The sequence below is a fragment of the Thunnus albacares genome, chromosome 3 (assembly GCF_914725855.1).
Source record: "Thunnus albacares chromosome 3, fThuAlb1.1, whole genome shotgun sequence".
NCBI lineage: Eukaryota > Metazoa > Chordata > Actinopteri > Scombriformes > Scombridae > Thunnus > Thunnus albacares.
In genome coordinates, this window is record NC_058108.1 from 19,156,442 (window position 1) to 19,181,461 (window position 25,020).

The 25,020-nt window shown below is 39.7% G+C and overlaps 1 protein-coding gene across 4 annotated transcripts in view; it reads left to right on the forward strand.

Annotated features, from left to right (window-relative positions):
* tbc1d1 (TBC1 (tre-2/USP6, BUB2, cdc16) domain family, member 1) overlaps positions 1-25,020 on the forward strand; it is a 56,294-nt gene that overhangs the window by 20,625 nt on the left and 10,649 nt on the right. For 3 of the 4 annotated variants that reach the window (XM_044346821.1, XM_044346822.1, XM_044346824.1), the window contains 13 exons: positions 3,217-3,306; positions 3,408-3,512; positions 5,212-5,344; positions 6,475-6,566; positions 7,436-7,552; positions 7,846-7,971; positions 8,211-8,359; positions 8,993-9,253; positions 12,066-12,176; positions 12,636-12,749; positions 12,974-13,107; positions 20,464-20,664; positions 23,940-24,101. In XM_044346821.1, coding sequence (XP_044202756.1) covers positions 3,217-3,306; positions 3,408-3,512; positions 5,212-5,344; positions 6,475-6,566; positions 7,436-7,552; positions 7,846-7,971; positions 8,211-8,359; positions 8,993-9,253; positions 12,066-12,176; positions 12,636-12,749; positions 12,974-13,107; positions 20,464-20,664; positions 23,940-24,101 — 1,795 coding nt within the window. The remainder of the gene's footprint in view (positions 1-3,216; positions 3,307-3,407; positions 3,513-5,211; positions 5,345-6,474; positions 6,567-7,435; positions 7,553-7,845; positions 7,972-8,210; positions 8,360-8,992; positions 9,254-12,065; positions 12,177-12,635; positions 12,750-12,973; positions 13,108-20,463; positions 20,665-23,939; positions 24,102-25,020) is intronic. The other variant, XM_044346823.1, reaches the window with a different exon arrangement.

Here is a 25,020-nt window from a genome sequence, read left to right on the forward strand (position 1 = left end):
GGTGGATCATTTCAATTAGTGCAAATGCAGGAAATATGAAGAGAGCTGAGGCAGAACTCAAAAGCATGACTGTTTTTTGGCAATATTGAAATTACCCTAAAACAATTTTTAATATACCAACCTACCTAAAATTTAGTTTCTTAACATAAAAATCATTCTGTTAAGGATGATTCTACATTAGTGGCATTTTAAACAGATTCAGATGCCACATGACCTGATGTCCACTTCTGGTTCATACCCACATCACATAACATCTTTGCATTATATTTATACCCAGTGTATTGGCTTGGAAAACTTTGATTCAAAGTTTAAACTACTGTATGAGAATGGTTTTAATACAGAAGAAAATTGCAAAGCACATCTGCTTTTCAGATGATCACAAACACTTCTCATTTTAAATCGTGCCAGCTCACACACAAAGGTTCATCTGACGTCTTTGTCAAAAATAAGAAGGGTACTTTTTAGGCAGGAATGTGCAATTTTGGAATCCTTAAATTTTAAGTCCTCATACACAGTTGCTCATAAAGGACAAAAAAGAGAGAACAGAAGAGACACAAAAATGTACATCCCCTAATGACTCAGCATGAGCAAGATTCAAGATTCATTGTCACTCTGGTTGTTTACAAGTACACTATAATTCATGAATATAAAAAATAGAATATAAATAGCAATAAAGGTTATAAAAACAATAAAAAGCGCATATACAATCATTAATCAGATATTGCACAGATGGTTAGATTGCACTTCTGTGCGTGGTTTGTTGTTTATTAAAGCGGCCATATTATACCCCTTTTCCACAAGTGAACACAGTTCCCTGGGGTCTTAATAAAATGTATCTGACATGCTTTGGTCAAAACACCACAAGGATCAAGCGCCACAGCAGCCTTCTCATCCTGTCTAAACAGCCCCGTTCAGAACAGCTGGTTTGAGTGTGAATAAACTTAGATTCTGCTGTATTGCAATAAATGGATCGGATGTTGATTTAAAAAAGCCTGAATTCATCCTTTATCAGGTCAAGATGACAAACAACTTTTAAAATGCATGTTTTTTTTAATGGAGTTCAGATGAATCAGAGCTATGCTAACATTGTAGCTACCCCGTCCACACTCCAAATAACGTCATCTAAAGGCATAAATGGGGCAGCAACGTTATTGTTTATACACATAGATATCTACATACTGTCTGTGTATCTTTAAAATTATATGAACTCACCGGCATTTAGGATGTTTATTATTAATGACAGCAGCGGAGGTGGTGTGTGACTCCGGTGTTAACTGAGCTCTGGCTAGGTTGAGAAGCAAGACTGAAGATAAATCCACTTAATCCCAAAAATGTAAAAAACCTCTGCCAGTAAACTGCTTCGGATCAGAGCAGAATCAGGTGTTTATTCCTCCAGAAGGCAGCAGCTGCAATGCAGGACTCTTAGGCTCTGCTGTCTCTTCTACAGAGCTCGCCTGGGCTCAGCAGTTGTCTGTTGGCAAGAAATGGCTCTGTCCCCCGGTCCAGACCTGCTATAGGTGCAAATTTTTTGCCCTTAACTTAGCTTAGTTTAGCTTTGACCCATGTGATGGATGTGATGTGATGGAGCAAGTCAGCCCACACCAAACTGACTGGGTTGTCTTATTTCACAGTTTGTATCTTAGTTGGCACATCAGAAATGCATATACATATGCACAAGCACAGAAAAAGTTTTACATAATATGGCCTCTTTAAGGGGTCTTATGGCCTGAGGAAAAAAGCTGTTCTTCAGTCTGCTGGTGCGTGATTTGGGAGTCCTGTATCTCCTCCTTGCACACAGCAGGGGGAACAGGTTGCGGTGTGGTGAGCTGGGTCCTTAATGACCCTCAGGGACTTCCTGAGGCACCGCTTGGTGTACAGCTCCTGCATGCTGGGCAGCTCACACCCGGTCATGTGCTGGGCCATGTGCACCACCCTCCCCAGCGCCTTGCGGTCCATTCTGGTACAGCTGCCATACCAGGTGATGAAATAGCCTGTCACCAGGCTCTCTATGGTGCCCAGATAGAAGCCCCTGAGGATTTGGGACCTCAGGTCAAATTTGTTTAGGCGCCTGAGGCAGTACAGATGCTGTTGGGCCTTTTTTTAACAACAGTGGTGGTGTGGCTAGCCCATGTCAGGTCCTTGTGGATGTTGACTCCCAGATATTTGAAATTACTCGCCCTTTCCACCACTGTGCTGTTGATGGTGACTGGCGGGTTAGTGCCCCTCTACCTCCTGTAATCCACAATGATCACCTTTGTCTTGGAGATGTTCAGGGAGAGGTGGTTATCCTTGCACCACTGTTCCAGGGCGATCACCTCCTCCCTGTAGGCTGTCTTCTGGCCACGGGAGATCAACTCCACAAATGCTGACTGCTGCTCAAAATGAGCTCAGTCACGCTCTCCTAATTGGCCTTTACTTGACCGTAGGGACCTTCTGCCAACAAGAGTTTCCTGTTTGTGCTCTGAACAGGAAATGGTCACTACTGGCACAGGAACCACCAGGGCCTGTCGCTTTCCCCCTCAGCAGATACAGACATAGCATTGACACTGATGATACATCCTGCTGCTGCTGACACGGACAGACAGACAGAATGACCTCATCCTGGTGACATCATCACTTTTTTTTCCTCAATTTTGAAGACATATTAAATCCCAGTTGTCCTCTTGAAAGATTGATATGATTTATATTTTATACAGCGGAAGGGGGATTTTTCTGGGGAGGAGAATATCTCCGCGTCACAGAGCTTGAGATTTAACAGACATGAAACCACTTGCTTGTTTCACCCACTTAGGGCTTAGGAGTGATAGTGACTCATGTCCTGATGATGTTTTAAATGGGATAACCCCTAAAGCGGAACTGTCCTTAAATTCATTGGTATTTTTTGAGACAGGAAATCAAACTGTGTCATTTGACAAATAGGATGAGTAAAAAGAGCTAAAAAATTATTTTAGGCTTCCTTCTATATCATGTAATCGTTTATCAAACCCAGCTCACTGAGGAACAAATTAATTGATACAGACTTTCCTGCCAGATGTCTAATTTGATAGAGAGAAATTAAGACATGGCTCATAACTAGTCTGGTCTGTGAGGTTCATTATTGCTGTTAAACCACAAACCTCACCACACACAGAAGCACACACTACAGAGTAGAAGCTTATGTCAATCAACATACAAGAGTCTAACTGCATCGTCTTTGTTTGTTTTTTTGTGTTGTAGGTGGGCAGGTCGCAGATCTTCTTGGTTAGTCCAGACACTAAGAAAGTTGCCATAGAGAAGAGTTTCAGGGAAATCTCCTTCTGCTCACAGGTATGAAGCTCTGGGCATCTATACAAAAGTGTCTGTTTTATGGTTCTGTGTGATTGTAAACCTATTCTGAGTCCTAAAACACACTGATCGTCTCTCTCCAGGGTATTCGTCACGTGGATCACTTTGGCTTCATTTGCAGGGAGACGGTGGAAGGGGGGAGCTGCCACTTTGTTTGCTATGTCTTCCAGTGTACAGATGAATCACTGGTGAGATGGTGTTATGTGCATTCTCACTTTTTTGTGCATTTACTGCTCCCATTCATAGTTTTAGAAAATAACACAGTTAGCAAGGCATAAATCAAAGTTGCCACAGTTGGTTGAATTCATTCATTCATTTCTAATACATTTATAGAAACGGCCTTTGTATAATTGTTGAAGGATTGGTTCACAGTTTTTCAAGTCTGTCTTAAAAGAATAATCAGGTGGCCATATGAAGATTGAAACGGGTTTTGCTTGCTGTCATCATTCCTCCTGTTCTTACTGGACATTTAAAGATCCCTTCCCAATGTGTTTATAATGTAAGTAATGGGGGGCAAAGTCCACAGTCCCTATTTCATGCAAAAACGATGGAAATCAAACATTTTTATGGTCGTTCCAAACTACTTCACTCAAAAGCACAGTGAAAAGCTGACCGTCACAGAGAAGGGGGGCGGAGGAGGTGCAGTATCGTTTAAATACAGAGATTACAGACAGTCTCTCCTGGAAGGCAGTCATAGTTTTGCATTTGTTTGTTCACGTGAAAAGTGACAGAAATAGTTGTGTCATGAATGAAAAAGGAGAGCTAGAGAGAGAAGTTGGAACACTGACTCCTTTCTTACCTTCGCACAGCTGGCCAATAATTGTGTGAAGCGGGTGTGAATCTCAGCTTGTCCAAGGTGTTAATGGATAATGGACTTTATTTGACTAACCCAGACTGCTGAGGCCTTAGTTTCAGATCAACTCTTGAGTCAAAACAAGACTGGATTTCACTTCCATCAAAAGCTCTCTGATGGCCAGTATGAACAGCAAGAAAAACCTGTTTCAGTGTTTATATTGATACCTGACCTTTTATGCTTTAAAACAGAACAATTGTGAACCTCTCCTTTCATCTGAATACAATGTAAAGTTGAACATTATGTGTATTTCCTGTAACTAATGTTATATGTATCTATATTTCCATATCACTACTTCCCACTCTGTCTTAATATTTGATCAGTATCGATATCAATATTTAATTTAGCACTTCGCAAGATTGCATTGAATTTCATTTTGAGCACCATAATGTATAAAGCTGATTTCGTGTTGTTTTCTGTCAGTCAAGATGAAACGCAGCTCTAATTCTTTAGACCTATGACTGAAAGATGAGTGCATCTGTGCTCCACTGAGTCATGGTGTACAAAATGGTCTTGGACATTAGATGAATGTACTGTGCTGTATAATAGTCAGCTAACGTTGCTGTGTGATTAGCTTATATTAGATTGAAACTTGATGCTTGAAATAATGAGTCATTCAGTCTGCTACAGCAAACATTAGTAATTACAAGTCTGTCACTGCTGCCAAAGTAAGCTAGACAATCTTCTCATTGTTGTGTAGCGTGTATAGTGATTTTTTTCTAGCTATTTTCTACTCCATAACATTTTAGCCATGTGCTCATGTCTGCAAAAGGCCCAGATTCCCTACTGACATTATTGAAATTTCTTATATAACAGGAAAGTGGAGCTTTGTATGCAGTAACAAAAAGGTTCCTAAATATTCAAAATGTATGAGTCCTTTGTTTAAGAATAGATTTGTTCAGATTGTGGAAGATGTGAATTCACACTAGGAGAAAAAAAAAGATAAATGCACTGACAAATTATGGAAAGGTCATACAATGAGGGATGGCTTGTGGGAGAAAAAAAAATACAAGGATTGTTTTCTGCTCTTGTAGGTAGATGAGATCATGCTGACTTTGAAGCAGGCGTTCTCTGTAGCAGCCCTGCAGCAAAATGCAAAGACCCAGAGCCAGCAGTGTGACAGCTGCCCCATGCAGCAGCTCCACAGACTGTGTGAGAGAATAGAAGGTAGGAAACTGTCCCTGAGTTACTGTATGTGTCTGGAAAAGTCAGGCAAATTAATAACATTTTCAAATTATAATTAGTTTGATATTTACACTGTTGTCTGGGAAGAAGATAAAAATCATTGTAATAAGGCAATTTTATACATTTACATACGCCTGAAGGACAAAGTCTGTTTTGTTCAGCTAGTGTACATGACATTTCCCATTTTAAATCTGGTGAATAAATTAACTATTTTATTATAGCGTTATGAATAACAATAAAATATGTTCAACAAATTGACATTTCATGTGAATTTGATGGATAAAAGATGGAAAAGGACTGATGTAGTTGAAACACTTCATGTTAGCTGACACACACTCATCAAAACCCTCACACACACAACAAATGTTACAAAGCCATCTGACTCGTGTGACAACACAAGTTACGTAGGAAATAATCTTCTTGGCACTTTTGCATGTGTGTTTGTGTACTCTAGTATTCATGCTATTTCACAGTTGCTGGTTTTCACATTGCAAGGACAAACCAGGTATCCAGCTCACTCAGAGTATTTAGAAAAAATAAGACATCTAAAATTTAGCGGAAGCATTCAGCAACATCTTGAGTTTGGGTGCTGGTGCTCTGAAAATATGGAGGTACTATAATGTTTAATGTTTCAGTAAAATAATCTGTGTTTTGTGAATGTCATGATGTATCAGTCACTGTGGCTGGTAAAGTTTTCCTGTCAGAACAGGTCTTATGATCATAAGTGCTGAAAGATAAGTAATATCCAGGTATAGATTTTGCAAAAAGCTTATCTGGACAAGCCTTTTAGTAAATAAGAAGACTGTGGACAAATTAAAGCAGTGTTGATAAGCTGATTGAGGACAGGTTGATTTTGTATGTTTACATTCCCACAATAACAAGGCCTTCAATTTTGTCAGAGTATTTTTTAATTATATAGATAACTGCATCCTAAAGGCATAAGGTCATAGTCGACATTATGCGGCTGCACTAGGAAACATGGTATATATGAGGGAACACCAGTGACCCTCAGTACCTGCTGTACCCTATAAACATACACATACTTCATGTAAAACTAATCTGATGTGAGACTAGCATTATCTACAGTGTTTTTATTCTGTGTTTGTTTTCAGGTCTGCACCCATCTAAAACCAAGCTGGAGCTTCAGAAACACTTGGCCACTCTTGACAACCAGGAGCAAGCGTCAGTCTTTGAAAACACTATGGTAATGTATTTATTTTGACTGTGCACCTGTGGGGAAGGTTGCAAATTCCTTAGATTCCCTTGGAGGTGACTGCAAACTAGAAACGAATCAGTCAGTTGGCAATTTTGGTGAAGTACAACATGACTGAGTCACTTTGAAATCACAAGTTTTTCATGTGGGATTTTTACACTTAAATATTTCTGTCACCTCATCTCTATTTATGCTCTTTGGTTCTCTCAATGTTTCTATCTCTTTACGCAGAAACACAAGTGGATTTATTTGAACATGAACCTCTATTAACCACAGGAAATGAATCAACTAACTCTGTATACCTATTGATGATATTTATCCATCATTGTTGCTTCATACTGATGTACAGTGAAAGGAGACATTTTAAAAGCATGTGAGGAGAAGAATGCCTTTGAATATTTGTCTATGATTCAACTGACATCTGCTGGTGATGTAGCTGAACTGCAACACTATGGTGCTGAATATGTCTCTGTCAGCAAAGGAGTTTAGGCTGTACCAGATTTCTAACATCATTATGAGAACTTAATATAGAAAAATATACAAATTTGTTGTGCATTCGGTCTATTTATCACACATAAATCTGTTTTAGGCTTCTGATTTTGGAGGTTGTTACTCTACAGGATGAAGGTGTGAAGTTGTAGCAACCTCCACAAAACATCACAACATATCCAGTACAGTTAAATGATGCAATATGGTTATTTTTCAGTCTAAAAGCTTTCAATGTGGAATTTTTTAATATATTAACATTTGCAAAATATCCCTTGCACAACCATATTGCCAGGTTTGAACAAATAAATAACTAATAAATAAAAAATAAATCTGTATTTTAAAAAATAGTATTTTGTGTTTGTGTGTTGCAGAGGGCTCGTCCGAAGAGTGACCAGGAAGAAAATGAGCTGATAATGGCATCTTTGAGGAATCTGTATGAGGAGAGACAGAGGAGCCATCAGCACACACTGCCTGGGGACAGCAAACAGGTAACTTGTGTGTGTATTTTATGTGCACATAAAGATTACAATCTCTCTTCTTTTTATTGCTTGTTTTCTTTCTTCATTACATTCATGTCCTGTGTTTCCTCCAAAATGTCAACAGTTCCATGACAGAGTAAGTCATCAAGTGGACAGATGATAGGATAAAACTGGAAAAATATTTTTTCCCTTCCACTTACACAGACATAAGTGTAGTATTAAACCTGTGAGGATCTCCCTTTCTCTCTCTCACTGTCTTGCTTTCTCTGTCTGTCTCTGTTTCTCTCTCCATGGGCATGAAGGTGTGTGAGGAGGCAGCTCCAGGACCAGCGGAGGCACAGCAGCAGAGTAGCAGTCGGCAGCGTCTCGAGCAGTTCAAGAGCCGAGCCAAGCGCTCGCTCACTGAGTCCCTGGAGGGCATCTGGAAGGTAACAATAGTCTTTCTGTCTTGGTTTTTAGTATGCATTTGTGATTGTGATACAGTGTCTCTACTTTGTGTAACATGAGAAAACAGTAGATAATTGTTTTTTTACTTTGAATCTTAACATTTTTAACTTCTTAAGTGGTATGTTATATAATGAGTGGCTTTTAGTTTGTGTCCTGGTACGTTGTCCTTGGTGACATTTAGAATTCATGTGTGTAAACTTAGTGTGTTTGTTCTTGGCAGGGGAGCAGCAAGGCAAGAGCTCAAAGGGAAAACAGTGAAGGAAGTGACAGCAGCTCTTCCATTTGTACTGTCAACAGCAGCCAGGACCAGTCTTGCTACGATGACCCCCTCCCAGCCTCCTCCCAGCTGCGACCCACCAGCCCACTCAGGTAAACACGCTTAAACAAGCATGCCCACACACTGACTCATATTATTGGTCAGAACAGCCAGTGCTTTAATGGCCACAGCGGTTCAATGTGTTGTACCTAGATTTCATGACGACAGTGGCACAAATGCCCCTGTGACCTGGAGTTCAGATAGACGGAGGTGTCAGCTGTTCCTATATCTTAGCTATCAACAGCAGCTAAGACCAGCCCCCCCAATACAGTAGCATCAGCTCTCAGAGCCTCCTTGGGCTCAGCCATAAAATAATGTGTGTCTGCCGCAAGAAGGCACATTACCTGCAAGGTCAGGTGGAGGTCAAAAGTTGTGCACTGACACCTGGCTACAAAAACTGATGGATGTGAAATGTCACATTTCCAGTGAGAAATGAGCCAGAACTAATGAGGAATGTGGAGAGGCACCAACTAGAGATAGTTAGGCTCACCTCTACACACAGTACTGGCTCTAGATCCAAAGTCCTGGATCAGGACTGGACTCTCTTTTGCCAGAGTTTCCCAGAGCGAGAGGAGCAAGATAATCCATGTTTAAGCAGTGAATGTCTACCTGAGGCCCTGGTCCATTCAAAAATGTTTGTATGAGATTAAGTTAGGCTTATATTTTTTCTGTTGTCAACCCCGCAGGTGCCATAACTCAACAGGAGACCTGAAGCGCCTTGACACCTCTCTTCCCCAGTCTCCTTCCTCCTCCTCTTTACCCGGGGACACTCAGCCGCAGGGCTTCCGTCGAAGGGCCAGCACCTTCAGCCACCCTCCCACCCCCTCCTCAGCGGAGTACTCACCGATGCACACAATAAGTCACACACCACAGGACCCTACCGCTGCTACCAAGCCCAAGCTCGTACGACACTACTCTGTCAGCACCGACACTCCACACCAGAGCAAGTAAGGAGTGTGTGTGTGTGTAGACAGTTAATATGTATATGTACAGTATATATAAAGTTAATATGTAACCTGTCATCCTAGGCTTTACGGTAAGTATTTTCATGTCTTGCTGTTTAACAACTTTTTTCCAGGAGCACAAGGTTTTTTATCCCTCTTTTCAGAACCACACAGTGAACGGTTAATGTGTACTGTCTAGTCCTGTGCTGGGTAGCGTGAGGTCAAACACTACCTTCAGTGAACATGTGTTTTAGGTTTGGGATTGGTTCTATAAGAATTATAAGAGAAAGTGGGAGAATGAAAGTAGGTAAGCAAGAGAAAGTAGTGGTGAGAAAGAAAGTGGTGACATGGGAAGTTTGGTGTATATACAGTATGTATTTTACTGTATATATTTCTATGTAATTATGTAGTTTATCATTGATTTGTATGCAACTACACTTGCAGACGTGAGTCTTTATAAAGGCATTGCCATGGGTGGTTGAACAGAATGTGTCATACGTGGGTTTCTTCTATGATAAAGGTATCAATGTCAAAGGGAAACAGGGCAATATAGATCAGTTATAAAGAACTACATATTAAGCCTCTTTCACACATAGTTCTCAGTAAATTACTGGGACAACCATTCTGGCACTGCTGGTGATTGTAACTGTTTACACATGCAGCTACATTCAGGAACATTACCTGCGCCTTTTCACATATGCCATGGCAATGGCGGAATAGTTGTGATAGGGGAGGGGAGGGGTAGGTTAGGTTGTGTGTGTAGCAAGTATGGTTGAGAGAGAAAGAGAGCGGGTGTGTGAAGGTGGCTGCCAGACCGGAGCAGAGAGTATGAAGTTAGCAGTATAATGTTAGCTGTGATCTTCAGTGCAATGTGTGTACAGTTTAGGCTATTTGTCAGTGAATAAATGTTACTACTGTAGCTACATTTAAAGATGTTTCTGGTAGAGCGGCATGTCCGCCTGCTGAGTCCCATTACTCAGTAGGAGTGACGACTGAATTTGAAATGCTTAATTAAAAAAAATAGTTTGCGGTCTCTTTTGCTCTGTGTCCATAAGAGTAGTTAACGTTATGAATATGATTTGGATTGTGATATTAAAGATAAGATGATGTTAAACAGAACATGATCCTGTGATATTGTCACACCAAGCACCATTGCTTGACTAGAGGAAACATTGATATTTTTTGTTTTGTGTTTAAATATTTTAAATAAAATGTTCACACTCTTGTGAATGTTTATTCAAGTAATTAACTGTATGGCTTTCATAAAGCCATATCGATCATTCAAAGCTCCATCAGATTGAAGATTTTGAATAATCAGCTTGAGCGTGGCTCAGCGTCTGATGAAGCTTTGAGCAATCGATATGGCTTTGTGAAAGAAATACTGTTAAAGTTACATGAATAAACATTTACAAAAGAGTGTGAACATTTTATTTAAAATATGTAAACATTCAAAAAATAGCTCCTCTATTCAGCGAGGTTTTGTGATTGGTTCACTCGCTCCACGTGAAAGCATCTTTCAACAGACAGACATAACACTTTAAGTCCCCTTCCCTGCAATGTTACTGCTTTCATTCACAATACAGCCATACCGGCATTTTCCATGAAATGTTACAAGGTCTTGAGGTGGGAAATTGGTGATTGGTACAGATTTCCCTGAATATTGATCCCTGATCCCATTCACACATGACCCCATGCAGGAAATGTTCCTGAACATTTCAGGGATAGACTGCATGTGTGAAAGGGGCTTTAAAGTATACAGCCAGCTTAATGTACTAAAAGGTCTTTGGCTATCAACTTGATTTCCTCTGCTCTTCAACCTGCTGCAAAGTCTGTTTCTTCTGCCTTTTTTGTCAGCTTAATATATCTATGAAGTAGAGCTTGGTAATACCGATAAAATTGAATGTCACAATTTAATAGTTTACTATAATGTTAAGATAAGAAAAAGCTGCATTTTATCACATTTTAGAAGCTAGTATCATCAAATTTTTGACTGATTTTTGCAGCTCTACTCACAATATATTTTCTAAGAAAAAAAATGCAATTAAATAATGTGGATAGCATGATCAAGAAGGTGAAAAGAGAATTTAAACTATATCCATAACCAAGGAGTTTGTAAAAAAACCAAAAAAAAATAGACAATATCTAATCACATCAGGATTGCAGCCGAATCTGAATACGGTGTTTGGAAAAGCACAAATAGAGGGTTTTTACGAATTATTATAATTAGTTAATATTATTATGATTATTATTTGATACGATTATTTTAAAAATTATTTGTTTTTCGAGAAGAAAAAAGAAAACATGTAACATAACAGCGTGCAGGTTGGGACCCATAGCATAGTGAGGTTACATTGCTGCTCCACTCACTCGGTCTGAGTGTCTGGTAGAGCAGAGCTTCGACTGAGTGGTCGGTGCAGTCATCCGTTGTCTGGGAGACTGGGATTCGAGACCTGGTGTGAGAACCCTCCTTCATTACAATAGTTTTTTGAAGAACATTTATTTTAACTTTATTATCCTAAAATTAGAAGTGTAATAAAAATAAAAATGGGATTATTACGCCTATTTCCATTTCTATTCGAATACAAATACAAATCATTTTGCTGCCTCAACAAATACAAATACAGATACTGGACTCTCTTCACATCCCTAAATAACATATACTGTGTACTCCTAGCTCTACTGTACCTCCAAATACCTTTTTCTTCATTTCATGTTCTTTGCTCTTTTTTTTCCACCTTTTTTTCTGTTTTCACCCTTGTTCAGTGTCTTTGACTTTGCTTGCTTTCTTTTTCTCTGTATTTGCACTGATTGTCAGACATGTCTCAACCGACTCCACCCTTCCTCCTGTTCCTCCTTGCTCTTCATCCCCTCTGCTCCCTCATCATCCTTCCTCCCCTTCTGCTGGGATCAGGCTCAGTAAAAGAAGGTGAGAATCCTGCATTCCTGCATTGGTTTTCAGTTCAACTCATGCAGTATCTCTTGTCTTTGTTTCATGTGGACTTAAAAAAGTATATGGCTTCTTTTTGGCTTCTTTTCCATGTTATTATGTAGCAGTGCAATGCTAGTCATGTAAGAAGAGGCAGGGAGAGAGAAATGATGAAAAAGTAGACAAGAGTGCCAATTTGTTTTTGCTGGACCCCTTGTGACTTAATGGTTGCCAGTTTGACAGGTGATTCAGGCTGCGTCTCTTCTCTCACCTGAGCATTATAACACAAAAACACAGTCATGTCACAACCCGCCTAAACGCCAGGAGTCACATCCTTATATTGAAATGTATGGAACTGAAATTAATTTCTCCGAAGTGACGTCTTTATGTGAACGGGGCCTAAGTTTCTCTTTTCATTCCCTCTCTGCCTCCTGTTTCACCTCCATCTCTCCATCTCAGTCCTCTGGGTGGTCTGCGGGCTCGTCTCCACTCCTCCTCCTCTGTCCCTAATTTTCTGAAATTTCAATTTCTGGCCCCTGTCCAAGAGAATGATTGTCCCGAAACAAAGAGCAGGTACACACACATACACCAAATAATCGTGCACGTTAGTGTCAAGCATAGTGATCTGTGCTCCTTGTTTCATAGATTCATATAACTGATTTTATGCTTGTATTTTTTATATATATATGTGTGTGTGTGTGTATGCATACAGTATAGTGTGACTACTATGAATATTTATCAGGGCATATTGTGTAAACCTGCCTGTGTGTGTGTGTGTTTGTTTGTTTGTTTTTTAGTGATGTAGCAGCTCTCTCCACACCAAGTGCAGCATGTGCGGTAGGGGAAAGCCCTCTACGCAGCCACCGTCACTCCTGGAGGCAGCAGATCTTCCTACGGGTCGCTACACCTCAGAAAAGCACTGAAACCAGCGGTAAGAAACACAAACTGATATAACTCTTTGTTGTTTTTTTCTTTGTAAGGATTATCATTGGCCCTTGAAGTAAGATATTGACTTGTCATTTCTGTCACCGGCAAGCTGTAAAGAAATTCCAGGCCTTACTATTTACTTTGCAGTACCCAAAACCTAATGTCCTTTCTGCTCTGTCTGACAAGTCAAAATAGAGTCCTCATCAAAGTTAGTAAAGGGTGTGGTAACAATTTTTTTGAATACACTTGTGTATAATGAACATAACTTCAAGCTTTCTGGAAAAAGATGTTGACTTACTAAGGATTTGCAGCACTTTTTTAGACTATAAATAGTCAGGGAATGACTTTGAATGGGATATCTTTGCTTAATCCCTGATCTATAGCCTCAACTGTGTTACATCAAATATAAAACATTTTTTAACAATGTGCAGCAATGATGCATTTCAGTTCAAATTATACAAATTTTTTGGTCTATGTAAATGCATTTTCTCCTACATACTGTATGTTCTTAGTACATCCTTTGTACTAACACACTGTATTTGGAATATATAATGATTAAAATACTTGATGTAGTTTTCAGGCAAGAAACTGCTCAAATTGCACAATTATGATTCTTTGTTGTTCAATTTTAAAAATTCTGAGGAAATGAGTGGAATCTGGTCATTATCCCAGGTAACTAGAGAGAAAACCCCACGACTGATATCTGCCCGCAAAGCTTAAACCCAAAGCCCACTGAGACAGTGTTTTAGACTTAAACATAATTTTGCTCATCTAAGTGCTTGTTTGACACAATAAATAACGTCATCATCATTGTCATCTTACTGACTTGTGCCCGTAGTTTATCAAAGAATATAGCACGTCTGTTTGAGATTACTTGCCTAAGTAACAAAGATACAGGCTTTGTGTTCGTGGGAGCAGGTCTGTGTGTATAAGAGGTTTGGCAGGTGAGATGTTGCGACTAGGATTACTCTGCACGCTCCAGTGGTAAACTTAAACATGTCTTCTTCAAAGGAAGTAAGGCAGACCCTGGTTAAGACACTTGTAAATATTACCTTTATTTAAACTTGAAAATCAATGAGGGCTCGCCCTCATTTACAATGATGTTGAGTATAATAAAATAATAAAGATCCATATATAAAAGAAAATAATCAGTTAAAACGAGGATAAGTACAGTTAATTAAGGATACAAGATATAAAAACAAATCAATTAAAAGAAGCACAAACAGAAGTTAAGTGGTTGGTGATCATAAATTAAAATGTCCAAGGGTTACTAAAGTATCAGTTTGTAGGGTGCTCTACAAAGAGTTCCAGGCGTTCGGAGCAGAAAAACAAAATGCAGATCTTCCGAGCTCAGTAAAAACTTGAGGGACTTGAAGTGAAAGCCAGTCATTAGACTGAGTATGATGTGGTCCAGAGGACCAGTCCAGCTTAGATGTGATATAAGATGGCAGCTTCCCAATAAAGGCCTTGTAGATAATTAAGTACATATGCTTATCATGTCTTTCAGACAGACCACCCAACCTTTTCGTAGAGAATACAATAATGAGTGCTATAAACATCACCAGTAATAAACCTAAGGGCAGAATGATAAATTGAATCCAAGGGCTTAAGAGTAGAAGCAGAGGCATGCCTATAAATCACATCACCATAATCCAAGACATACAGAAAAACAGCTTCAACAATCTTTTTCCTACAAAACACTGTTCCTATATAAAAAAAACAACTTTTTGCTTAATTGTTGTCAAGATTGTGTGTATGAAATTTGAATGTGAATTTGTCATCTATCTATATACCAAAGTATTTATATTCTGTAACTCTCTCAATAATGGATCCTTGTACAGTGGAAATATGAAAGTTTTTGCTATTGTTACCTCTAGCTCTAGAGAATAACATAAACTTGGTTTTATGAGCATTCAATACAAGTTTAAGATCATTAAGTGCAGCCTGGAGAACGTAAAAGCAATGTTGCAGGTTCTCCACAGCCAGCTGTGTATCATCCACATATAAATATGCATGGTAGTTAGTTAATGATGAAAAAATATGATTAATATAAATTATAAAAAGAACTGGACCCAGAATTGAACTTTGTGGAACACCCTTAGTTATTGGTAACAACTCTGAACGAATAGTGCCCAAGTTCACTGACTGCTGCCGATTAGATAGGAACCATTCATAAGCCCTTTAACTAAAACCAACATTACTTAAAATATTTAAAATGAATGATCAACAGTGTCAAATGCCTTGTGTAGACACACATGCTCATATGTGTTCATTTTTGCTTCATATCCTACCAAACTGAAAGAGCATGAGTGAGACAACTCACATTTGCTTCATCACCTGCGTTATTATTAAAAAAAGCCCCACATGTAGACAGTGGTGCTGTGACAAAGCCTTTCCACTCTGTGTCACTGTTTCATCTAACGTGACTGTTCATGTGTGTTTAGAAAAGAGGAAGGGAGTGAAAATAGATCAGTTTACCTCCACTCTATCTCTTCAGTATGAACTTCAATTGGCTATTATCACCGCTCTGCTGGCAGTTGTTTCTCTCTACCTGCTGTCTGTTTCTTCCCAATGTGTCACAATCAATATGATCCACAGCTAATTGACTTCTCAATCTAGAAATCACACATAAAAACACATGGTGAAGTAGACCCAGATAATATTTTTCTGTTTTCCGAAGCATCAACAAAAGAGTACTTGGGGAAAGTGTGTTAATATTTATAAAGTATATTATGGCAAGAAAACCAATGTCATTACCAACATAACTGTTCACCAGAGTGTTTTAATGTAAAGTAAAAGTAATTATTGGCTCATTCACAGTATCTCCATTGTTATCAAGATGTGACTGACTGACATGCACGTGAAATTTTGTGAAATCTTGTGTCGGTTTTGGAGCTTTGCATTTTGCAGAACTAAGTGAACGTCTATCTGATATTATCAGTTGAAATTTGTCCATAGCGCTACTGCAATGTTTGACAATAAAGACTGAAAAGGTCTGAAATGAATTGAATTTGAGGAAAAGCCTGGGATGCCCTGGGCGAGTAAAAATAATCTAAATTGGTCTGCTTTGGGATTGACAGCCCTGTCAAATATTTTAGAGGTGTGATTGATATAAGCAGAAAAACGTGTTCTATGTATAGTGTAATATTGATTTAACCTCAGATAACTTGAAATGTCAATTGCCAGTCTTATCTCATCTCATATGAAATATAAAAAAGCGTGGGTGTGTGTATGTGTGAAGAGATGGGAATCATGCTTGTGCTTGCACGTCTTCAGATGCTGCATTTTTGATAATTATATGTACCGTGTGTGTGTGTGTGTGTGTAAGCATGTATGACACAATAAGTGTTGACAGTTGAGATAGTTGGGTTGGTCACACTGCAACTCCACTGTAACGTCTGTATGAAGAGCAAACAGTAAAGAAAGGAACTCTTTGAGGGCAATATATGACCCATATACGCACATGTAAAAACATGTTCACACATGGTACTCATAAGTTAAACGAGGGGAGGAAGTAATTTCTTTGTTAGTTTGTTTTACAGCTGTTGGTATATTGTTGAGTCATATAAGCTCTGAGTCAGCTTATAGCACAGTTTGTTACAGTGATATTTGGTAAACCCCATCCTTTATCTGTCTGATGCCTCCTTCTAAAAAAGATTTTCATTGAGAAAGACACAGACACTCTACAGTGTCCTACAACAGTCAGACACAGTTTTACTATCCATTATCAGGGATTGTGGCAGGGATTATTGAGTCTGTATGAATGATCTACTGATGTAGTAGTCAATAGTTTAGAAATGTTATAAAAGCTTTTCTAAAAGCTAAAATGAAAGTGCAGCATATGGATGTTTGTTTTGTATTCTTACAGAAAACAGAAGACTCTTTTTCACAAGAGAACAAAGTCACACAAGTCTTCAATATGAGTCAGTGAGTTTTTATACAAGTCCTATGATGCCAGTATGGTTCGGACAAAGCTGCACAATATTGTTCATTTTTATTCAAACTATTATTACTCACTTGTGTAGCTGCTATTGCTTATTTGCCCAGAGGATTATAAAAAATAACACACAACATGATGAAGACTCTTTAAAGCAGCAAAAAGTCAATATTTATTGTAGTAATGACATATCAAATGACAAGGTGTAATGTCAGAGGTGTTATTCAAAGTGATGAAGAATCACAGAGAATTACCACCTGACCCTGCAGCTTCCCTCGAGTTTCAGCTTGTTGTTGAACTTCTTCACACGGGAGACGCAGCCCACGTAGGTGATGATGACAGGACGTAGGTATGTCATGCAATGTGAAACCAAAACTAACTGGAAGGTTAGGCCGAAAGAAAAGGCCCTTAAAATCATGTCAGCATTGGATAATGACAGAGAAAAGGCATTGAACTAAAGATTCAGATTCAGATTCAGACAACTTTATTTATCCCAGAAGGGCAATTCAGTTTCACAGCCTACCCAGTTCACATAAATAAAATAAATACAACTCGGTCTAGCAGCAGCATTTAAACATATGCATCAACATCAACATGTCAGTGACAATAGGTCAACGCATGGTACAAGAGCAAGACCAGCAGGCAACACACTCTGACACCCTCAGGTCGCCACATATGGGCTGACGTAACGAGTCAGGTGTAAACAACAAGTTTACCATTTACAAGGACTGGCCTACATTTCACTTACTACTGTTGGCATTTAGCAGCCTGATAGCAGAAGGACCGAAAGAATTTGAAAAGCGGTTAGTTTTCCTAGGGGGCGCATGATAGCACTGGCCGTGGGGCATTAAAGAGAATTCAAAGAGGAACAGTGGTCACTATTAGACCCCCAACACTCAGTGAAAGACACCTACAGTAACAGGTTATTTTCCATATTAGTCACTGTGTGCAGAAAGCCAGGCACTGCTGGCAGCTGCTTTGTCTTTTTTGATTCGACCACTGAGGGGTGCCAAAGTCTAAAATCTCCAAATTCTACTTATAGATGCTTTAAGAACTCACCTCAGCCACAGACATTTCCATACAGATCAATTAACATCTCTCAACAATTTAACATTATAACCTTCAAAACAGATAATAAGATAATAGATAATAATGAATTTCATTGTAATAATTGTAACAATGTAAGGTGTTGCCTCTATTATTTTGTTTTTGTTGTTTGGGTCTAAGAATGCAACATGGAATGTGGGAGTAATGTGACCTTTTTATCCACCCTTGCAGCGAATGTGCTCCTCATAAGTAATTAGCTAGGTGTGAGCCTGTCAAATTACATTAAGTTCCTTTACAAACGAAACGAAATAGGCAAACAGCTGGAATGATATCACTCCTTAACCTTAATAAAATCTGCACCTGAACTTTATTTAGACAATCAACTGTTAGAAAAACAGTTCTCTTAGCTGGTCAGTGTGCCGGCTGAATGCAGCACGTGGGTGTGTATTTATGTGTGTGTGCATGCTTACATACATGAGGTCATGGGTGTGTCAATTGTGCATGTTGGGGCGGGGGGTGGGGGGTGGGGTGTCTCAAGGTCATGTTGACAATTCACACACAGACAGCGCCAGAGGAAAGCGCCAGTCTTGTTGACCCACTTTGCATGTTGAGAGTGCGCGTGTATCTTTGTGTTTGTGCGTACATGTGTGCGTGTGTGTGCTTGGTTCTGGCTAAGTAGGAGTGTTTACTCAGGGAGTGGATTGTGCCACTTTGTGCAAGAGGGTGTGTGTGTGGTTATTTTGGCGTTAAGACATGGTTTTATTAAGTTAGGCACACATTCGAGTTCTTATGGATAAGGTTAGGTTAGGGTAAGGGACCTGGGAATTAATGTAATCGGTAATTTAATCGGAGAGTCCCCATAAGGGCATGTGCGTGTGTCTGTGGATTTATGACACCTAAAAGCTAACTCTTCAGTAGAGTTTTGTTGAAGCGGTGTAGCAGTCTGTGTTTGTCTAACAAATACATGTCTCTCTTAAGAGAATTCACTGAGTGTGTGTGTGTGCGTGTGCGTGCTGTGTCTGGTTTGTCTTCACTTCTTTCATAACGTAAGAGCCATGTTTGTATAGTGACTCTGCCATCTTGGAAAGTCTCACTGACGCAGACACAAAGGTATACATTAATGTCAATCTCATCTGGCACAAAGAACACTATTGTCAGCGTAGGTTTGTTTAAAAGTTTGGACACAACTTCTCATTCATTTGAATGAGAAAGTGTGTCTAGACTTTTAACTGGTACTGTATCAGTGGCAAGAGGGTTGCATATCTTACATATTTCTAATTTTCCTCAGAAGTGTTTTTGGAAAGATAAGCATCAGATTTACATACCTAAGTCAAGTTAGGTAGGTGTGTGTGTGTGTGTGTGTGTGTGTGTGTGTGTGTGTGTGTGTGTGTGTGTGTGTGAGAGAGAGAGAGAGAGAGAGAGAGATCAAACTTAATCTTCCTATGAACTGAAAGAGAAGCAAGTGCTATCAGGATAGTTGTTATGTCCTTCCTCTAAACAACACAGGGTATTTTGAGGTTTGGGATCCACCCTGTACTTTGAGGTGGAGTCACACAAACACTTTTTTTTACTCTGCATGCGTTGCAACCAACAGTGTCAAATGTATCTATGTTTAGCATTTTTCTTTTTATTATGTATGAGTGTCCGATGGAATGACAGAGAAAGGAGGTCAGACGGCCTCTTTCCAGTTTTAACCTAGTTGATATTTTGTCTGAGTTCTGCATTTTGCCCATTTCTCACTCTATTTTGTTCGTACTTATAAACAAATTAAAGCATTAAAAAATCCTTATGAAAGACTTGAAGAATGATACCCTGGATTAATTGTAGTGCCTTCCATCCCCATAATCCTCTCCTTTATTTTTCAACTCTATAATCCTGCCAAGAATCACTTTGTTTGGACATGTACCACGTAACCACAAAATTGTAGGTATGAATCCAGACATAGACCTTTGAGGCACTGAAACATTGAATAATTAGTTAATGGACCGATATTAATGGATAACTGTTTTGATCATCATAATAAATCACTTATTCACGTACTGTATTAAGTTAAAATAAATGCATTTTTGATTTTGACTGTGGGTCCGTTAGAAAAGCGGTTTTAAGGCATCATTTTTCACATCTTGAAAATAAAGAAAATTTGAAACTAAATTAAATTATTAAATTGTTTGTTTAGTTTGTCACATTTCATACCAGATCATTTTTATTTTCTCTTTTTCTGCTAGCCTAATCTGCCATATCACGCAACCCTGCTTAAAAATGTTATAATTTAAACCTTTTTTTTTTTTTTTACTTTTTTTCCATATACTTTTATTTACTGCTGCGGTGGACACCTAATAATAATAATGATGTAATATAATCTGATATGTCTTTCAGAGCGGGGGGATTCCTGTCTAGACGGGGGTCGGGTGTGTGTGGGCCAGGTGGTCGGTGGAGGAAGTGGGGACTCGTCCATGAGGGTGGTGCCTGAAGAACGGACAAAGAGGAGCAAAGAGGAGCTGAGGGAGCTCTGGAGGAAGGCCATCCTGCAGCAGATCCTGCTGCAGAGGATGGAGAGGGAGAACCAGAAACTACAGGGTGAGTTAGATGGATGAAGGGTGGGAGAAATGCCATAGCACTCATACACACACACACACACACACACATATAAGGCTGCAGACTCTTGTGCACTTCGCAACAAGGTTAATTATATGGCCACATTATCATTAATAATAGCACTCACATTCTTGCATTGGTGTAGTACTTATTATTATGTACGTATTATTGAATCACAGTATATTTTACTGCTGCCTGGTCTGTCAATGTTATATATGATTTGTTGTCTGTCTACATGATGACAAGAGCAGGAACCAGCTTTGTTTCATTTAGCAGTGTTGGCATCACTCACTTTGTAATGCTGTTGAATGAGTTGATGAGTCTCTTGAAACTAAATAGCAAGACAAACAAGTCTTTTTTAATCCATCTCTGGCAACCAGCCTCTCCAGATGCACACACGCACACTCAAGTTAGGTAATGGAATACACACCTATTATTCCTCTTCTTATATTTAAACCCACAACAAAGTAACAGGTTATATAAAATATAGTTGTTTGTGTGTATGTATGTGTGTGTGTGTGTGTGTGTGTGTGTGTGTGTGTGTGTGTGTGTGTGTGTGTGTGTGTGTGTGTGCGCGCGTGCGTGCGTGCGCATGTGTGTATGTTTGTGTGTGTTTGCTGGTAGACGCATATCTAAGGGTGTGTCAAGTGCACCACCTCTTTCCTGACCCAGTTGGCACACCTAAGTATGCGCCACACCCCTAATTACCTGCACTGTACGCAGGTCATTAATTCACACAAACGCAACATTTAATCCGTCACGCAGATAGACATGAAGGGTGTGGATGGAGGGAATGTGGGTCAATGTTGATGTAAGAAAATCAAGTCCGGGCAGCGACCTCCGTCTATTCAGCCTCACGCATACACAGTCATAGGGACACACACTTGCTGTACACGTACTATACACTCCGATATACGCATCTCCAGGATCTTGGGCGTCTGTAATTTAATTGTGTTTTATTCCCCTCACAGGGTGCGCTCCACCTTTCTATTCGTTATTTATCTGGGTGGAGCCCAACTCCCTCTCCTCTATTCAGTCTGTTTATCTCTCTCTCTGTTGCCTGGTTTATGGGTCAACTGTGACACTGTGTATCTTTGTCAGCTCCAGGGTGGAGTATCCTATCCTGTTGTGTGTTATCAAGGGTGGAGTATTCCGGCGACAGAAAGGGAGAGAAATAGAGAGCGGGAGGCAAGGAGGCTTGAGCGCTAGCTGGGCGGCAGCCAATGAGCGAGTCCTGATGGACGAGACTCTGCCTGCTTCAGACAGCTGATAAGACAGACAGCAGAGCCACAGTCTCTCCAACAGCATCTATTCTTACTCTGGGTGTGTCAGCTATCTGCTCCGTCTAAGTTCCCTTCCTTTATTCTCCAGAGTACGCCTTCCAGGTCACTTTTCTGTCTTTGATTTTGAAGGCCTTGATATACAATGCCTCATAAGTAATCAGACCTATCTTGAGATGTTCTCAAGTAATCAGACAAGTTATTTAAAATGATTTTATTCTCTTGTTTGAGTTCTACACAAAGCACTAGTGGCTTTTGGAAGGCACTGAATTTTCTGTCATTTTTGTCTGCATGTTGTACATAAAAAAGACAGTCATCAGTCACTTACACTGTAGCTCATTAGAGCTGCAGTGTTATCATAAATTCCTCACTTCTGCCAGCCGTATTTTTTAATCTGTTATAAGTACATTTGGCGAAATCCCCGTTGTTTGCTACACACTTCATTTGAAGGTATAAGTGCAGGAAATGGCCTGCTGTCTCCCCTGTCCAGTAATGATGATGTCACTCTCCCCAGCTCTGCCAAGTTGCAGCTGGTCACTGGGTGGATACCACACATGAGCGGAAAAGGGTGGAGAAGTCCACAAGGGAAGGAGGGAGAGAGAGAGAGAATGTGGTTGACAGACGAGACAAATGTGGAATTGAATACGAAGAAAAGAGTCTAGTGTTGGGCGAGAAACAGAAAGAGAAGAAGAGATAGGCTGTGGGTTAAGAGATTAGGGGAGTGGAGAGAGGAAGGGTGTTGTCAGAAAGAGAGGAACAGATGAGGGGCGCTGGGTGTGCCCTCACCTTCTTTGATCACTGGTGTCAACATGTCGCAACGGAATTCACAGTTTGTGTGTTTCTATTGAGTTAACATGCAGCGTAAGTCTGAACGTCCAGGACCAAGGTTTTCCTGTAAATTTGATTATGCAAAAGAGAAAAAAAAGGCTTAAAATGTCCCCAGTTAGAAAAATATGACGAGGTTTAATCAAAATAATAAGACATCCAAGGGGCCTCTCTGACATTCCTTGATTTACCCTCTGCCTCCAAATTATGATCGGATCTAATTAAAACTGTCAATCTAGTTTTCAACTGGTATGTTATTATATGTCATATAGCTAGCCGATGTATCTAGTATTGTAGTTGTGTAATCAGATGCTATGAACACGGATATTAACATTAAAAAACAACTGAAAAGGTCAATACGGTGCTTAACCTGCAGCGCTGCTCCAGCAGTTCTTTCTCATTCTGTGTAAGCTGACTCTGACAGTTGGAGCTGTTTACCTCCAATGTTTCCCAATGAAAAAAAAATTTCAAAAGGTTTTCTGTTTCTGTCTTTGATTCTTTAACCCGAGTCTGATGAATCCTGTGAGCATCTTGTCTTTTCTGGTCAATTTAGTCACTAGATGATGATTGACAACCTCAGTATTTTGTCTAAAATTGAAGGTTTTCTTTGATAAAACCGTTGAAATTTATTCTTCTGACTTAAGCAGAGGTGGTCGTTGAACTGCTTTAAACAGCTGCAGTCACATTTTCTCCTCTACGCTGTTTTTAATTGTTATGACTGACTAGTTTCAGATGAAAAAGTACATTTTCTGGATAATATTGTGATAAGATTAGATGTTCTTGTTAAATAGCCATCTACATCTACAAGCCATCTTTTACAATTATTGTGTCAGTTTTGTATCTGATTATTTTCATTTTGCGATGTGTTTTAATTTTGATGACCGGCTTGAGTGAAGAGTGTGTGAAAATCAGTATCAGTAATTTGTGAAAGTGCATGAGGGCAGCGGCTGATGTTGTCAGTGCATAACAAAACCTAAAGGTAAACACGAAATGTACAGAGCTTGGGACTGTGTGACACTGACCAGGTGTTTACAGGTTCTGTGCCTGCAACAAACAAACACACACACACACACAAACACCACAGGACCAAGTCAAAGGGCATTGGGGCTGTCATGTTATTGATGTATATTGTCTGTTTTGTCATGTTTGTAGCCTCAGAGAGTGACCTGCAGAACAAACGCCTGAAGCTAGACTATGAGGAAATCACTCCGTGTCTGAAGGAGGTCACTCTGGTGTGGGAGAAGATGCTGGGAACTCCTGGAAGGGCAAAGGTCAAATTTGACACAGAGACGATACATGCTGCAGTTGCACAAGGTACTCCACAAATACATACTGTATATCAGTTCTTCTTGGAAATGTTTGCTTTTTTTTCCTTTTTTTTAATCACCAGGTATTTGCAAATATTGACCAGAGCTTAATGTATAAAGCTGCAAAACTGAAAATATGTATTGTTACTTTTCTCCTTATCATCTGCCATGGCCCTTTTCCCAAATACAGTGAAAGAAAGCAGTGTAAATTCCGTGAAATGTTTTTTAATCCATTGTCAGAGTAAAGTCGATGTGTTTTCCATGAACAACTTCACCCCCAGTGTCCGCCTCTTATTGTCGGGGCTTTCTGTTCTGTTCATTCTTTAGTATCAGCATGTTCTGCAGAGAGGACAGGCATGTTATCTCTTCTGCCCCCTGGCCTCGAACACAACAGGAGAAATCTAATGTCCAGAACATAACATGCACACAGAAAGGATACTGGAAAACAAATAGCAGTGTTTGAATTTGGTTAGGTAGCCAGATTATGACTCAAGCTGACGACACCGTGTTAAAATGGTGGTCACATCATCTTATTGGAGGCCAGGAGTAAAGCTGCTAAGGCTGCAAGCTCACATGTGTGCAAACATCCTCCTCCTATGATCTACATGCTGAGAGTTTGTTGTTCGATTCCAGTCCCTTCTTTTTATGAAGTATTACATTGATAGAATTTGTATCACCAAGCATAAAATGAGGTGCAGCCACTTTCTCCTTTTTCTTGTATTGTTCATCTTACACTGCCCTTCTATCATTAGCACCTCCAATGTGCCCTTGAGCAAGGCCCTTAACCCACAACTGCTCCTGTGGCTTAGACTGTGCTTGTACTGAGCTGCTTCCTGCTCTGAATTTGTGTGAACAGGGCGTTCCCAAAAAAGAGAAAGAGGCTGAAAAAATCTGTTTCTGTGTTTAAATCCTGTTTGGATTTACTG